The sequence below is a fragment of the Fukomys damarensis genome, unplaced genomic scaffold, assembly GCF_012274545.1.
Source record: "Fukomys damarensis isolate Sample0158 unplaced genomic scaffold, DMR_v1.0_HiC HiC_scaffold_38, whole genome shotgun sequence".
In the NCBI taxonomy this organism is placed as follows: domain Eukaryota; kingdom Metazoa; phylum Chordata; class Mammalia; order Rodentia; family Bathyergidae; genus Fukomys; species Fukomys damarensis.
In genome coordinates this window covers 79196468-79214311 of record NW_022900950.1, presented here as the reverse complement: position 1 = coordinate 79214311, position 17844 = coordinate 79196468, and the positions used below count along the sequence as shown (strand labels likewise).

Here is a 17844-nt window from a genome sequence, read left to right as displayed (position 1 = left end):
AAGGTTCCAGAAAGCCGGCCGCGTGCGCGAGGCAGTGGGCCCGAGCCTTCCCGCTCTTGCCCTGAGGTCCTCCGAAATCCGGGGCCTTGATTGGGCGCAGCGGCTGCGTGGGGCCTGGGTTCCTGCGGCCCGCGCTCCCCTGTGCCTTAGGCCAGGCGCGTCTCTCAGGGAATCGCGCTTGTTCTCCCGCAGGTTCAGTCTGCGGCCGGCGTTGTGTTCAGATGCACGCGCTGGCTTGCATTTTATTTTGGAGCTAAGGCTACTTTTGTTTTCACCTGGCGTAGGAATTGGATAGAAGAACTTTTTGTCGTTTTTTTTTTTCCAAAGTTGTTTTCACAAAACAGGCTACAGATGTATATAAAATTTGGCCAACTTGACTCCCCCAAGAGTATTTAATAGTCTTCTCTTGGTACTTGGTGACTGGAAATTCTGAGTGCTGCACTTGTGATGCTGTTCAGGATTTAAAACCGTTTGTACTCAATGGTGTTCTGACATAGTGCTTATCTGCGCTGTAATTGCAATCTTTCCTGTGATGTTTCAAATTCATCAATGTACCTAACACTTAGACTACAGTTGACAGAAAATGACAGAAAAAAGTGACCATAACATCCAGAAGTCCCAGTGCTAGGTTTGTATCCAAGGGAGATGAAATTTGTGTGTTGAAGAGATTCCTGCACTAGCACATTCATTGCATCATCATTCACCATAGCAAAGGTAATGCCTCTCAGTGTATGAATAGGTGACTGGTGTGTACACAGAATTTCAAAAAATCTTGAAATCTTGTTATTTGTGACAACGCAAATGAAGCTAGGGGACACTATGTGAAATAATCCGGACATGGCAAGGCGTATACCACATCATCTCACTAAGTCAAGTCTGAAGATGTTGAATGGTATGAGAGAGTAGAAGGATACAGATCCTGACTGTACCAGGCGCTGAGGAGATGTTAGTGTAAAGATACACTTCAGAGGCTGGGTGGTGGCGGCCATAAGTTAAGAAGTCTGTTGTTGAACGTTGTGATTAAAATTGCCAAGAAAAGGTAAATAGAATTTAGTAATTTGTGAGTGATCTGTTAGCATAATTTTACCAACTATCTTTTTGTCATTTGCGTATTTGCTGGTTTGTTTTGCATACTGACAAGATTTTCTTTTCTTTTAGTTGGTCGAATTGTTTTAGAATTATTTGCAGATATTGTACCCAAAACTGCAGAAAACTTTCGTGCATTATGTACAGGAGAAAAAGGCATTGGACTCACGACTGGGAAACCTCTTCATTTCAAAGGATGTCCTTTCCATCGAAGTATGTGTAAAAATTTCTGAATTTGGTTGTCTTCATACAGATAGTAAAATCCTGTTCTTTAGGTGTTAAGGAAGAAAATACTAAGTAGGGGTAAAGTTTAAATAGTACTGTTGAGCTAAGTGTGGTGGTACATACCAGTAATCCCAGCATTCTGAGAAGCTGAGGTTGAGGTTAAGGATCCTAATTTTGAGCCCATCCTGGGCAATTTAGTGACTTAGTGAGACCCTGTCTCAAAATGAAAACAAAAAAAAGGTCTGGTGATGTAGCACAGTGTAACAGCCTTGGGTCTAGTCCTCAATACCAGTACCAAAAGACAAAAGAAAAATACCATTACTGTCCAAGAAAATGCTTTGACATCTGAGATAGTAGCTTCATGTCATAAAGGTTGGTTTGTGAGAGCTGGAATTAATTATGAGCTCGTATTAAGGTTTATCTATGGAGATATAGCCGACACTAGCTTCCCTGGCTTCTTAACTTCCTTCATTTCAAATAGATTTGATTGAGAAAGGCACAGTGAAGCCACGAGCTGATCTTAGGTAGTTTGATGGTGAGCAAAGTTATGTCTAGGGCCAGGGATTTAGTTCATTGGTTCTGCTGCCTCCCTTGCAAGCGCAAGGTCCTGAGTTCAATCCCTGGTACCAAAAAAAAAAAAAAAAAAAAAATTACAAAAAAAAAAAAAAAAAGAAAATGTTTTTAAAAAAATTGTTTCTTAGGCAAGATTGCTCAAGGAGGTACCAGATTGGATAATTCAGTGACTTGGATCTTAATATATGATTAAAATCTGTTATTTCTCATTTTGTAATCACATTTTTGTTTAGTGATTACTTTATGATTCTCTGTAAATTCAGGAGCTGTATGTTCTTTTGTTGTTGTTGTTGTTTGGTACCAGAAATCAAACTCCGCTCCTTGCTCATTCGAGGCAGGTGGTGGAACTACTGAGCTAAATCCCTGGCCCCAGGAGCTATATGTTCTTATCATTTTGTTTTCAGTATCTAGTATAGTTATTAAACACTCAGTAATTTTATGAATAGACAGACTGATGTGGAACTTACTATGTAGACCAGGCTGGTCTCGAACTCACAGCAATCCTGCCTCAGCCTCCCAGGTGCTGGGATTACAGGCATGCGCTACCATGCCCAGCCACTTTTTAAAAAACTTGACTCATTAAGAAAATCATTGATACTTAAAAATGTCTTAAACTATTGATTTACCTAATGTTTAAGAAAATATCAAAATATGCTAAAAAAAAAATGTATGTGAAGGGCTGGGGATTTAGCTCAATGGTGCCACTGCCTGCCTCACAAGTGCAAGGTCCTGAGTTTGATCCCTGGTACCAAAAAAAAAAAAAAGTATGTGGAAAATAGCATAGCAGGCCTGAGACTGCTATCCTTCTAAAGGTTTCCTTCCAAGTTGGCAGGAGTTTGGAAACTTGGTACTTGCACCTCTCCTAAATCATAGGGGTGATTTACTGTGTCTAGACTTTCGTACAAACATGTCATTTATGCTGAACATCTTGCTTTCTTCTTGAGAGTCTGGAATTTAGAACATCCTAGCAGAAGATGCCTAAGTGATAAGGTTCCAATAAATACTGTGTTTGGGTGCTGTTCTGTAATTGGCTGTTGTGGGAATCATGCATTTCTACATCTTGTGGCTGGGAGGAAAGTGTGTTCTGTGAGTTTGCATGGGAGCGAGAAAGCATAACTTCTCCACGTTGATTCCTCTAAGGACAGCCTGTGTCTTTTCCCTTTCTCTGTCTGTGTGTCCTTATTACAGCCAAATCCAGAGTCTCAAGAGTGCCAGGGATCTCTGATTTTGGTAACCCTTATATTTCCGTTAGAATTGTAAGGATCTGGGAATAGGTGGTCTTTTTTCACTGGACATTGTTGAGTGACTGTATACTTTGTTTTTGTTTGTTGAAGGAAACAAGTCATTGTATGTTGTAAAATGAAGGCAGAGTCAGGATAACTGTGGGAGAAAACTTAAGAGATGCATCTTTCAGATTCAGTGATAGTTTTATCTGAGTGATGCCATATAAACTAATTCTTTGAGTGCTAGTGAGAGACCAGGCAGCAAAAAGTAGGTTGGACTCAGATTGTGGAAAACCTTTCAAAGTATAAGAATTGCTGAGGTGGATCGAGAGAGGGAAGAGAGCCAGGACCAAAGCCGTGCTCTATGGAAGTTGTCTTACATGTTTACATGTTCACTAGTCAATGTTGCCAAAAGTTGCCCATGTCTTAGTTACTAACGGTCATTTTCCTTCTTTGCAGTTATTAAGAAATTTATGATTCAGGGTGGAGACTTCTCAAATCAGAATGGAACTGGTGGAGAAAGTATTTATGGTGAAAAATTTGAAGATGAAAACTTTTATTATAAGGTAAATAAAATGCATGCTTTTATTAATGTAAGCTTATGTGCTTGCAAAGTACTCGTTGGAGGAAGACACTCAAATGTGCCTCCGGTATTTGAATTCTTTCTTTACAGAAAGAAGCATATTTGTAAATATGTATTGTGTGTGTGCGCGTGTGTGTATTAGCTACTTGTGCATTGTAGGCAAGTGCTCCACCACCAAGCTACTTTCTCAGTCCAGTATGTGTCTTTAGTATAGAAAGTTTTCATCCAGTAATGATTTATATTCAGCAAAAATACCATAGTTATTTCATTTTGCTCCTGTTTTTATATGTTTCATGCATGTGAGTTCACTATAAGCCAGTGAGGTTTTTAAGTGTGGCAACCATCTGGCAAAATTACGTCCAGAAAAATTGTTTTCATTGTCATAAAAGATAGTAACTTGTGCATCTATATCCTTGAATTTGAAGAGCAACAAAACATTGCTAATAGCCAAGGATGTCAGGGTGTTTGCCAACTAGCAGTTATGTTAATGTCTAAGCTGCAGAGGACATTAGTAGTACCTGTGCCTTCTTACCTTCATTGTCCCAAAATCTAATCAGGCTATACTGCACCATTGAAGTTTGGAAATGGACACCTAAGTACAAAAGGAAAGTGTTATCTTTGAGATGAGGAATGTGAACAAAGTAATGATGATAATTTGAAAGAAAATGCCATCAGACTTTAATTTGTATTTGTTACCTGCAGCTGTATTTCCAGTTCTGTCCCTGGCCCAGTAAGGCTTATAAAAATGATACATCTTTCATGAAATGAAAGATGTCAAAGAATTTATAATCTCACCTCCAAGACAAGGTTAAAGTACTTGGGACAGCTGGAGAATAACAGCATGCAAATAAATGCTAAAGTGATGAGAATACTTGCTTGTATAACTTGATACAGGTTGAGTATCACTTATATGAAATGCCTGGGGCACAAAATGTTTCAGATCATTATTTGGATTTGTAATATTTGTATGGACTCCTGGTTGAGCATCCCTAACCTGAAAATCTGAAATATGAAAAGTTTTGGGTGCCGTTCCTCTGAAGTTCCACACTTTGCAGCCTATAAGGTTTTAGATTTTCTGATTAGGAATAGTCAACCTGTGATACATACTTTTTATGTATACTGCACTGTAGGAGAAAGAAGTTGTTTCTATAGACCTGATTACAAAGGGAGCCTGAGGCATAATGGGTACTTAGGTTGAGCAGGCTGGGCCTTGGAAGGTAGCAGTAATTTGGAGAGGCAAAACTAAAATACTGATTCAAAATTGGAGAAGTGAGCTGGGTGTGGTGGTACGTGCCTATAATCCCAGCACTTGGGATGTTGAGGCAGGAGGATCACTGAGAGTTTGAGGCCAGCCTGAGCTACATAGTTCAGGGCCAGCCTGAATTACACAGGAAGTCTCTACCTCAAAAAACAAAACAAACAGACAAAACAAAACAGAAACACAATTGAAGAAGTGATATGGATGAGGAAAGAAAGATAAAGGCAATAAGAAGCTGAGGAGAGAAAGTTGATATCCATTTACTATTTGGGAAAGCAACAGGGAAGGCTACTGCAAGAACGAAAGCTGCAATTACCTGATAATCAAATTGGTGAGAAGACAGCAGGCCTATAGAATCGAGACATGGTTCTTGGGTGGCACGAACCCAGTGGGCCCGACAGTTGAATTTCCTGTAGATTAGTGGCTAAGAGGCACTTTAGGTGGGAAAGTTAGAGTGTGTGCACCCACATGGAGAAGACCTGAGTGATCTGGTGGGAGGCTGAAGAGACCAGGTCTCCTGGAATCTTCGAGCAGGGTGACACCAAGCTAGTTTTCTTATTTCAGCGCTGTTTCTTTCGCACTTTCTCAGAGCTAATTGATCTGGATAACAGCCCTAGGATTTTGATTCATTTGTGATTAGGAATGCACTACCTGAATGACTTGTCTAAATGCACTGTCCCCTGGCTGTTAGCAGTTTACTGACGTGTAAAGGCAGAATCAGACGCCTGTTTCTGGTTTTGGGAAGGCTATGGTCTTCCTAGAAAAGACTGTTTCACCATAGAAAGAGCAAAGCACATTACTAGATTTCCTTAATATAGCTTCTGCATCTGAAAGATGGGAACAGAAACATAAGATGGCCAGTTTAGAAATAAATCCCCTTACTACTATTTTTTGTTATCGGTCTTAATTTTTATGCCTGTCTTAAAGTTTAAAAAGTGGTTAAGTATTCTGTTTCATTTATTAAAGGTTACAGTTCATGCCAGGTATGGTGGCACATGCCTGTAATCACAGCATTTGGAAGGCTGAGGCAGGAGGATTGCTGCAAGTTTGAGGCCAGCCTGGGCTACGTAATGAGTTCATGATTAGCTTGGACTATACATTGAGAACCTGTCTCAAAAAAACAAAACAAAGATTACAATTCCTATAAAATAAAATAAAGTAAATGGTAATGTGTAAATTTTTATTTATTTATTTATTTCTTTTCTTTTCTTTTTCTTTTTTTGGTACCGGGGATTGAACTCAGGTCCTTGGGCTTGCAAGGCAGGCCACCGAACCGCTGAGCTAAATCCCTGTCCCCCCTTTTTTAATTTTGATTTTTTTGAGACGGTCTCACTATGTAGTTGAGACTGACCTGGAACTCACTATGTAGCCCAGGCTGGTCTTGAACTCACAGCGATCATCCTGCGTCATCCTCCCTAGTGCTGGGATTACGGGCATGCGCCACCATGCCCAGCTCTGTAAATTTTTAAATAGAGTAAAATTTGATGTAGAGGGTAGTATAGGTGATCCTAGTTTTACATGAATAAAAGAACAACTCAGAGTAAACCTCTGACCTCAGTGCTCACGTGGTTTTTATTCCTACAGCATGATCGCGAGGGTTTATTGAGCATGGCAAATGCAGGCCACAACACGAATGGTTCCCAGTTCTTCATCACCACAGTTCCAACCCCCCATCTGGATGGCAAACATGTGGTGTTTGGCCAAGTAATTAAAGGAATAGGTGTGGTGAGGATACTGGAAAATGTAGAAGTAAATGGTGAAAAACCTGCCAAAGTAAGTAAAAAGTGAAATTTTCTCATTTTATTTATTGTCTCAAAGAAACGTAGATAAAAAGGATGAGACGGTCATTCTCAGGCAGAGCTGGAAGATGTTAGGGTGGTGTGTTGTCAGCATTCTCCTGCTACTTGAGAAAGTTGTCTTACAGCAGGAAAGGCTGCAGTTCACAGTTTCAGGCTTCAGTCTTTGGTCAGCTGGCTGTATGGGTTCTAAGCCCAGCCCACACCCCAGTGGCCTGCCTCATCTGTTTAGGCCCCATCTTCTAGCCCCATCCAGCTGATGACTTTATCTTCAAATTAATCCTTTCGATGGAAGTTAGAGTCCTTATTACAGTCACTTCCTAGAGGCCTATCAGCTGGCAACCAAACCTTTAGTGAACTATGCTTTTTTATTTTGTTTTTTTGCGATGGGTTTTCTGGCCATTCTCCTGTTTCAGCCTCCCAAGTGCTGGGGTTACAAGTGTGCACCACCACGCCCAGCTAAAATATGCCTTTTAGAAAATTAGTGCAGTTTTAAAGATTTTACACCTACGTCAACTTCATTGTTGATGATCTTTACTAGATTGCTTAAATTTTTCTATACCTGCTCTTGGGAGGCTGAGGCAGGAGGACGACCGAGAGTTCAAGGCTAGCTTGGGGTATGTTGTGAGTTCAAGACCAACCATAGTGAATTCAAGACAAAACAAGACCCGGTCTCAAAAAACAAAACAAAATTTTCCTATTCCTGCAAAACCGTTGAGTCAGTATGTAGCGACACAGTGGAAAGAGGACAGCGAACCTGGTCACTTGTTCACACTGTGCTGTTGAACTGGAGCTTCGTCCCTGTTACTTAACTTTTCTTGGCCTGTTTCCTCAGCCTGTATAAATTGCTGACAGGTGAGGGCTTGGTTATGTCCAAGGATTCGTGTTTTCTAATGTCTGTGATCAGAATGGCCGTAGTGCTGCCCACCCTGCATTGCATCTCTTACCTGTGGATGTAGGCGGGCACTTTGTTTATGAAAGGAATGGTGGTAAATGAAGACTGATGCCCCAGCTAGAGGCGAGGAAGTGTCTTTGAGCTCCCGGGTAGCAGGGAGATACTTGTGAGCCGTGCCCTGGCATGGAGGCTGGATGTGCACCGCGGGCACAGATAGCTGAGCCTCAGAGGGGAGTGTGGCGTGCGTAGTGTGTTTGCAGCTGGTCAGCTTTTTAACTCAGTGTCGCGAGCAGGAGTGTGCACTAACGAGGTCGAGACAGTAGTAGTTGCCAACTAGATTTTATATATTTTTATATGTGTGTCACACATCAAACATGTTCATTCACACCCGCCAGCTGCCACTCCCTGTACCTGCACACGTCCGAGGAGCGCGACTTTGTTTCTCCTTTCCTGGTGATTGCGATGTTCGATCCGGTTGCCTCCATGTTGATCCAGGGGTCCGCTCCGGGCAGGCGTCCGATGTCTCGTCCGGCAGTGTCGGGCTGTCTCGGTCACCGAGTGGGACGAGCTGGTCTTCTGCGCTCTGTCTTTTATGCCATTGTAACTGGGGGTTTGCGGCACTGGTTCAGGTTTTATCACTTCGCACATATCGGGCTGTTTGAGTAGATACCGGGGTTGCACACAGCTTTCACATTAAGTCACTCTTGGGGGTTAGATTGGGTCCGTCCTGGGAGGTGTCATTCTTCCTCCTGGGGAACACACTGACACATTGCTCTTCACAGTGACATGCGCTCTCTACACTCAGCCTTTAAATCTCGTTAACCTGGTAGCGCCCTTCTCCAATATTGTATTATTTTTACAGTTGTGCGTTATTGCAGAATGTGGAGAACTGAAAGAAGGTGATGACTGGGGAATATTCCCGAAAGATGGCTCTGGAGACAGCCATCCGGATTTCCCTGAGGACGCAGACGTGGATTTCAAAGATGTGAGTACTTGCAGGTCAGGCAGGCTCCCAGGAAAGAAGCTGTTTGCCTCGTACCAGTCTGTCACAAAGATGGGATCTAGCATCGTCACATTGCTCACCAACGTCCAGCTTATTTGTATTCTTTTGTACAGGTAGATAAAATTTTATTAATAGCAGAAGACTTGAAAAACATTGGAAATACTTTTTTCAAGTCTCACAACTGGGAGGTGGCCATTAAAAAATATACAAAGGTTTTAAGGTAAGAAGCATTTTATTTTTATTTTATTGTTGTGTGGGGCACGGGATTAAACCCAATGCTTTGTATGGTAGGCAAACTCTGCCACTGAGCTGTGCCTCTAGCCCCAGCTAATAAAGTTATTTTAAAAGAACTTGTAAGTTGAATTATAAACCGAAAGTGAGAATTGCTTTTTTTCTTTTTTAAACAAATTAATTATGGAGAGCTGGGGTATAGCTCAGTGGCACAGTACCTGCCTGGCAAGCAGGAAGTCCTGAGTTCAATCCCTAGTACCAAAAACAAAACAAATTATTTATGGAATAAGTAGGTCCGTTTCTTTCACTGTGCTGGCTTATTTGAAAAATTTAAAAATACAATGAAGTTCGAAGTATAGAACATTATCACTCGTATGTTTACCCGTGTTAACTAGTTTTAAACTTGCTATTTTTGTTGTTGCAAAGCTATTTGAAAGGAAATTTCCCATGTGTTTCCTAAGTAAATACAAGGTTCACCTCAGTACCACAACCCCCCCCCCATAACAGGTACAGTAATTCCTGATGTGTGGCATATTTTCACATCTCCCAGTTGTTTCAGTGTATTGTTCTGAAGTCCAGGGTCTAAACCTAGGTCGTGTACTGTCCTGGGTTGTGATGACTCGGATCATCAGTGGTTCCTGCCTTCTTGTGTCCGTTCTTTGCATTTTTGTGGAGTCCAAGTTAGGTGTCTTTACAGAACTGTTTTCTTCAGATTAGTGAGGGGTTAAATATTCTGACGGGGGGATTTGGGTGTGTGCTTTGTGCATAGTGTCTGCTGTGGTACATCATTCTGCAGGCCTGGCAGTCTGCTGGTTCTTGTGGGTTTTTTTTTGTTGTTGTTGTTGTTTATGGTTGGGGATCGAACTCCGGTCCTTACGCTTTCAAGGCAGGCGGTGGAACCACTGAGCTAAATCCCCAGCCCCGTTCTGGCGCCTGGTCACAGTGCTGTCGGCCTGACGTCTCTGTTACAGAAGTGCATTTTTCTCTTTGTACTCGTGAGTACTAGTGAGATGAAGCTGTGAGATTCAGAGACCTAGCTCCACAGCCTTTTTCTTTTTAAGTTTTTGGTAGTACTGGGGATTGAACTCTGGGCTTTCACAGGTACAACCCGTCTTTTTATTTCTGAGACATGGTCTTGCCTGAGTTACCCAGGTAGGGCCCAAACTTGGTATCCTTCTGTCCCAGCCTCCCAGAGTGCTGGTAGTACAGGTGTGTGTCACCACGTCCGGCACCCAGAAACCTTTTGTTTTGGCATCTTGGAAGATCCTTTTCTGAATCTTTCATTATATTGATTGTGGAAGAACTGTGTCTTTCTAATTTACATTCTACAGTTAGTAGCTAGCATTCTTCTGTTTATAGGAGCTCTTCTTCATTTTGAGTTTGGAAAAGGGAAGTGTGGTGCTACTGCCATATCATTAGATTTGGAAATTACTCTCATTGGCCATTTGAACACTTGAGGAAACTTTGAACATGAGAAAATATCTTCTTAAGAAGAACAGGGTGGGTGTAGCTCAGTGGTAGATTGTGTGCTTTGGACAGGGTCTTTCCTTGAGTCCCTGACTTTAGTTTTCAACACACAAAAAAAATAAAAAGTGTTTAATGGGTTGTGATATTGAGTATTAAATTAGCATTTGAACAGCTGGGCATGGTGGTGCACGCCTGTAATCCTGCACTCAGGAGGCTGAGGCAGGAGGATAGCTGTGAGTTTGAGACCAGCCTGGGCTACATAGTGAGTTCCAGGTCAGTCTCAACTACATAGTGAGACCCTGTTTTAAAAAAAGTAAAAAAAAAAAAAGGTTAGCATTTGAGGGCAGGCGAACTGGTGCATGTCTTAATCCCAGCACTCAGGCGGCTAAGGTAGGAGGATCACTGAGTTTGAGGCCAATCTGGGATATGTAGTGAGTTCAGGGCCAGCCTGAACTACAAAGGGAGACTATTGCCTCAAAAAAGGACGCCCCCAAAATTAGCATTTGATCCGCGTTTTCTATTAGAAATAATGACACTTTTTGACGTAATTGAAGGAGAATAATTTGTGTGGCATTGTATAGTGCTTTTGTTGCTTAACTGCTTGTATTCTCAGGTATGTGGCTGGCGCAAAGGCTGTTTTGGAAGAAGCAGACAATGCCAGGCTGCAGCCTGTGGCCTTGAGCTGCGTACTCAATATTGGTGCGTGTAAACTGAAGATGGCAGATTGGCAGGGAGCAGTCGACAGTTGTTTGGAGGTAATCCTGGTGGTGCTGAACTGTTTGGCGCTGTGGGATCTTGACTTGACGACTAAACAGAAGCATGTTTATAGACCTTAATGTATCTCACCACGTAGGACCTAATGAGACTTGACAAAACATGTTTTAAGTCATCTTGTCCCTATTTTGGATCTTCAGTTCTTCCCTGGCTCATTCATTTTGCCTTAAACACCATTTTATTGAATAACTATTAAGAGACCGGGCATGGTGGCGCACGCCTATAATCCAGAACTCAGGAGGCTGAGGCAGGAGGGTCACTGAGTTTGAGACAGCCTGGGCTACATAGTGAGTTCCAGGTCAGTCTCTACTACATAGTGAGACCCTGTCTCAAACAAAACAAAACAAACAAAAAACCATTAAGATACTTGTTCTTTCTCAAAGGAATATGTATAAATACACATCAGCTCATTTATACATTGGAGAGCACCTGCTGTGAGCTTCGCATTGGAACGCAAAGCTTCGAATGATTGAGAATGTGGGCTGTGGAAATGGATAGATATTCCTCTGATGCCTGTGCTTGCTAGGCCAGCACTCCACCACTGAGGCCTGCCCCTGGCTTTTTTTGTTTTTTTTTTTCAGTACCGGGGGTGGAACTCAGGACCTTGCTTGCCGGGCAGCACCACTGAGCTACATCCCTGGCCCTACCCCTGAATTTTTAAAATAAGACTTCGTGCTCCTGGGGAAATTTCTAATATAGAGTCCTAATTTCTTTTTTATGGTACCAGGGATTGAACTCAGGACCTTGTGCTTGCCAGGCAGGCACAGTGCCAGTGAGCTAAATCCCCAGCATGGAGTCCTAATTTCTTTATAAAATGGAAATAACCTATCTTGTAGTAGTTATAAAACATTATTATATAGCATGTATTTAAAGGATTTAGCACCGTACTAATATAAAACATGCCAAGCACAGTGCTAAATCCTCAGTGTTCTCAAGCTTAGCTTTGGCGTAGGAGGAGGGGGATAGTTTCTACTGAGGGTGTTCATACCCTTTCTAGAGAATGGGTACTGTTGCAGCACACAGGAAAGACTCTTTAGGAGGGTCATCCAGGTGTACTAATAAAGATAGAAAGCAATACCTTTCTCAGACCAAGTAGGACTCTTGCCTATTGTGTAGTTGGTTAAAAATATTTCCAAACCAAGTGCTGTATGTTTTCAGCACACTGTGTATATAGATTAGTTATGCTCAGAGCAAATAAAACTAAATGAGATTCTGGGCTGGGGCTGTAGCTGAAGGATAGAGTGCTTGCCTAGCATTCATGGGGCCCTGGGCTTGATCCTTAGCACTGAAAAAAATTCCAATTTGGTAGAATATAGGATTAAGGAAAAAAAAAAACAAGCAGTGTTGGTGGAGGCGGGACCCAAGGCCTCAGTGTGCTAAGGGAACCTATTGCCGAGTTACAGCTCCAGCCCGGTTAGGTTTTAGAAGGGGGCACAGAGCAGGAAGTAATAGTTAACCAGATGGAAAGATTAGCTTTCACTCTGGGTCTCTTTTTGGCCTTTGTGGAATGAATATTCCTTTTTTAGAAAAAATCTTGAATATTGACTTTAAAAGATGTTAGATAAGCCACATGTAGTATTTCAAAAATGTTTGAGGAGATACTGTTATTCCCTTTTTTAAAAGCTGGTGTGTCGTTTATTTCATACTGCTGTTATTCATAAGAAGCTAGATTTCAACTAAGTGTATATATATAGTCCGCTCTCTGTATCTACGGTTCCATTTCAGATGTATCCAGCCTTGAAGATTTCTTTCGTATTGAAATACTTTTTTTTTGTTCCCTAAACAATTTAGCTATAATTGAAGAGTTATTTACATAGTACTTATATTGTATTGGGCATTATGAGTAATCCAGAAATGATGCAGGGTATATGAGAGGGTATGTGCAGGTTATACGCAAATACTGTAGTGTTTTAGGAAGGGACTTGAGCATCCCCAGTGTGGTTGGCAGGGCCTGAGGCTCTCGAGGTCCAGCAGATGCCAGATGACTGCTGAGCACAGGCTGAAAAGAGCACTGGGGAAGCCTGCCCCAGAGACACCTTCCTCCTCCACATCCTCACACTGGGCCGTGGCAGCGAGGCAGGCAGGAAGAGAGGGTTGTTGATGCCCTCTGGCTGCACATTCATTGAGTAAAAGGTGGACTTGGCACTGACAGGCAGTGAAGTTGATAACCATCCTAATAGTTAATACAGATTTTATTATTTTTTTGTAGGCTCTCGAAATAGATCCATCAAATACCAAAGCACTGTATCGCAGAGCTCAAGGATGGCAAGGATTAAAAGAATATGAGCAAGCATTGGTAAATTTTATTCTGAATGTTTTAAAATAGTTATTTTTGTAAATCATGTCTAATTTTTCTTGAATTTTTTTTCCCCAATTAAAGACTGATCTTAAGAAAGCTCAAGAGATAGCACCAGAAGATAAAGGTAAGTTGGCTGTTTTGTATAAAGGTTTTTGATTCTATAAAAAATGTATCCTCGTAGGGACAGGATTAGCTCAGTGGCTCCATGCCTGCCTCCCAAGTGCAAGGTCCTGAGTTCGATCCCCAGTACTGAAGAAGGGGGGAAAAAAAAAATGTATCCTCACAAACCACTGTCAGTTAACTGCGAGATATTTAGTTTTTATATATTTTTTTGAGACAGGGTCTCACTATGTAGTTGAGACTGACCTGGAATTCACTATGTAGCCCATGCTGGTCTCGAACTCACCGTGATCCTTCTGCCTCAGCCTCCCAAATGCTGGGATTACAGGTGTGTGCCACCACGCCTGCCCTGCGATATATTTATTTATTCAACAGATATTATAGAATATGTTAATGGGCCAAAGGCATTGGTCAAAAAGCAGTGAACATGACAGTCAAGGTCCCTGCCCTCACAGTATACATTCTAGTTCTTCTCAAGAATGCAGTAATTTTCACTCAGTTTGTTCCACCATACCATTTGAGACCTAATTGCTATTATCGTAGAATTAGTGGAAAGCTCAGCACTAAGAGATAAAAGCATTCACTATAAATTTAAGTTCTGGGACCCTTCCTGTGTTCATCTTCCCACTGCTAAGACATATTACCAGACACCCACAATAAATTTAATTAGGCTTATGTTTCATGGAATTCAGTCCAAGGTCAGCAGGTTCTAAGACAAAACGTGATATTGAAAGGGTGTGGAAGAAGAACCAGTGAGGGACCATATATGGTACCCAAGGCCTCCATGGCACACCCAGGAGAGAGCTCTAGTAATTGACTAATCTTACTCCAGTGAGTTGAAATGTCAGGATTAATGGTCACAGACCCATATATTGATGTAGCTATCACCTCTAGTATTCTAGCAATTGGACATGTTAGAAAAGTTACGACAGAAATTGTTTTTGGGCTGGGGATTTAGCTCAGTGGTTCTGCTGCCTACCTCACAAGTACAAGGTCCTGAGTTCAATCCCTGTTACCAAAAAGAAAAAAAAAGAAATTGTTTTTACAAAAAATAAACCAAATGTGAATAGTGCTGTTACAGTTAAATATTTTAAAATACCTTTGGTAATCTCAGGTACCCAGAAAGTCGAAGCAGAATCTCAAGTTTGAGGCCACCCTGAGCAGTTGAGACCTGTCTCAAAATACAAAGGATGTATCCTAGTGGTAGAGCACTTACCTAGTATGTTTGAAGCCCTGGGGATCACGTAATCCCTAGTAGCACAAGGGGGGAAAAAAATCAAACAAGGGAGGCAACTAAGGCCCCATCTAAGGGAGAGGGTGATGGCAAGTCTTTGTGATTGGGTTTTATAGTCTTCTAAAATTATGCTGCATGGTTTTTGTGATTGTTCTAAGAGAACTTTGTCAATGGGACTCAGATTTTGGACAAGCAGTTTCATCAAGGGGGAATGAAGTGTTACAGCTGTCTAATGCTACTTGGAGAAATAACTCATTGCATTTTCTTCCCCTGCAGCTATCCAGGCAGAACTGCTGAAAGTCAAACAAAAGATAAAGGCACAGAAAGATAAAGAGAAGGCTGTATATGCAAAAATGTTCGCCTCATAAATATTCACTTTTGCCTGAGTATTATGCATAGGTTAAGGCAATAAGACAATGTAAGAGTTATGTCTATCTGATCTCTGCGTTTCCTTTGACACTTCAGTTCATTGTTTACAGCTTAGAAATACTGTCTCCCTCTTAATAAAAAATGTTACAAAATGCCAGTGAAGTTGATCTTTTGTAATTGTTTTCTGCAGTTTGGTGTCCAGCCTGGTTTTAAATTCCTAAGTCATAACTTGTTGAATGAGGTGTGAGCTTGAGTTTGTATTTATGTATTATTCTCTTAATGTGTAATGTATCTGTGCTAAGTCTGTGCTGGTGTTACATACTTGTACATAATACACAGACCACTCATCCAGGGGCTGACACTGCTGCAAAAGGACAGACAGTAAAATGTTCAGGTTTTGTGGACCATCTAGTCTGTCACAACTACTCAGCTCTGCAATTGTAACTCTAGTGTAACTTCTTAGTAACAATGTGTAAGCAGTGGAAGTGGCTGTGTGTCAATAAAACTTTATTCATAACAAGCGATGAGCCGGATGCCAATCCCTGGTCTAGAGTGTCTTAATTTTTATACTTGATTTAAATTTAGCAAGTTGGATGTAAAGGCCTGGAATCTCTGAAGAACTAAGTAGGTTTATAAAGCTTTACTTAACAGAAATATTTCATAATTTTCATGGGACCATGTTATATATTGTATAAAATTTTTATTTTACTGATACTTATTTTGTGATGGCTATGTGTTGTTTTGCCACACATCTGCATTTTAAAGAATCTGATTATGAAACATGCCTACAAATAGAATCAGTTACAGTTCACATTCCATTGTAAGCAGGTCCTCCTCCACCTTCGGGTACCACCCAGTTGATATTCTGACTTGGATCCTTAATATCACATGTTTTACAATGCACACAGTTCTGGGCATTTATCTGTAGTCGAAATCCATCACCTTGTTCCAAGGGTACGAATTCATAAACTCCTGTGAAGTAAAAGTAATAATACTTAACTTTAAATTTTAAAAAACTTGTTAGGAATTAACATCCTAGAATGAAGGGTTACAGAAACTTCACTGTTTTTGCTTTTTCAGATGGGGTCCTGTGGGACCCTGCTGTGTAGTAGTTCAGGCCAGCCTTGACTTGTGTTGATCCTCCTGCCTCAGCCTTCTCAGTACTGGGATTGCAGGGACGCACCAGCAAGCCTGGCTCAGAAGCCTTAATAAAGTTGTCTGCTGATGTTTTCCTATAGACTATGAAGACCTTGAGTGCTGCTGCTGCTGCTAGTGTAATATAAGTATATGTGTAAGGGGAAGTGCAGTGTATCCGAAGCTAAAGAAACGAAGAAAAAAAAAAAAACAAGATCCAGCTCTTACCCTCAAACACTGTGAAAACATGATTTTTTTTAAGTCAAAAGAGTCCAAGTCATTGCCCTTGGAGAGCTTACCTATATTCTACTCTCAAGAATGCACCGAGGGCCGGGGATTTAGCTCAGTGGTTTGGTGGCCTGCCTTGCAAGCGCAAAGACCTGAGTTCAATCCCCGGTACCAAAAAAAAAATAAAAAAAAAAAAAAAAAAAAAAAAAAAAAAGCTATTCACATAATGAGACCTAATTTCAGTTGCTATAATTTGAGTTGAAAGCTCAGCACTAAAAGATACTGTTTATGGTGAACATAAAAGTTTAGGGCTGTTCCTTGAACTCGGTGTAGCCATAACCTTTTCTAACATGTACACACCAAGCTGCTGGGACAGAAAAAGATCTACAAAAAGTCACAGGAACAGAGGCCTTCTGTATTCCGTAACTCTTGTCGTGGTCTGAGAGTGCACATGAAAAGCTGGAGAAATGTCACCTGAGCTAGTCTTAACCCAGATTTCCTTTTATCTCTTGCTGGTGAAGGTATGAGTTTCCTTGAAGCTGAATGTAGGAGTCACGATAATTAAACAATGGAGAAAGAATGAGTTTTGTTTTTTTTTGAGATAGGGTCTTGTTCAAGCTGGCCTAGAACTCAGCAATCCTCCTGCCTCAGCTTCCCAAGTGCTGGGATGACAGGCTTGCATCGCCACGCCCAGTGGTAAAGTTTCTTAAAATACCGTATTGTAGTATTTCTAAAACACTCGAAGCAAATATCTGTGTGAACAGTTAGGGTTGGAAGGAAGCCATCACCTGCGGGGCAGAAGCGCTGCTCAGGCCCATCATACACTGCCAGGTTCCTGTTTACCGGGATGCTGTCGTCCTTCAGGGTTAAGTGCGCTGGCTGGTCATGTTCATGGTTGGTACCGCTCAGAGCCACTGACGACAAGAGGTCAAAACTGATCTTGCCGTCGGGCTTGGGATACTCGATCGGTGTGCAATCCTTGGCTGGTCTGAGCTGATCAGAGTCAGAACCTTGCACGATTCCGAGGAAGACATGTAATAACAATTTTCAAGTACTTGTTCATGCTAGAGATTGAGCCCAGGCCTCATACATGCCAAATACACCTTCTACCAATGATCTTCACCCCCCTGAGTACTTTCATAAGCATATTATAAAAGCTTGAAAATATGTGCCAAAGAAATTTGACTTTAATCCTCTTATAGTAGTACACCGTTCTTTGAAACATACCGAGTTAATAACATCTCTTAAAAAGCAAGCTGTTGGGCCAGGGATTTAGCTCAGGTGGTACACGTACACACACACACACACACACACACACACACACACACACACACACACACACACAC

The 17844-nt window shown here is 41.5% G+C and overlaps 2 protein-coding genes across 2 annotated transcripts in view; one reads left to right on the top strand and one right to left on the bottom strand.

Annotated features, from left to right (window-relative positions):
- The window catches only part of Ppid (peptidylprolyl isomerase D), a 15875-nt gene extending 595 nt beyond the window's left edge, over window positions 1-15280 (top strand). Inside the window, exons 2-10 of the mRNA XM_033759959.1 lie at window positions 1077-1299; window positions 3567-3673; window positions 6533-6721; window positions 8502-8624; window positions 8756-8862; window positions 10954-11095; window positions 13324-13410; window positions 13495-13537; window positions 15044-15280. Coding sequence (XP_033615850.1) covers window positions 1077-1299; window positions 3567-3673; window positions 6533-6721; window positions 8502-8624; window positions 8756-8862; window positions 10954-11095; window positions 13324-13410; window positions 13495-13537; window positions 15044-15135 — 1113 coding nt within the window. The 3' untranslated portion in view covers window positions 15136-15280. The remainder of the gene's footprint in view (window positions 1-1076; window positions 1300-3566; window positions 3674-6532; window positions 6722-8501; window positions 8625-8755; window positions 8863-10953; window positions 11096-13323; window positions 13411-13494; window positions 13538-15043) is intronic.
- Window positions 15215-17844, bottom strand: part of Etfdh (electron transfer flavoprotein dehydrogenase) — a 34793-nt gene continuing 32163 nt past the window's right edge. The window contains exons 12-13 of the mRNA XM_010627986.2: window positions 17287-17508; window positions 15215-16108 (exon numbers count right to left, since the gene is read on the bottom strand). Coding sequence (XP_010626288.1) covers window positions 15945-16108; window positions 17287-17508 — 386 coding nt within the window. The 3' untranslated portion in view covers window positions 15215-15944. The remainder of the gene's footprint in view (window positions 16109-17286; window positions 17509-17844) is intronic.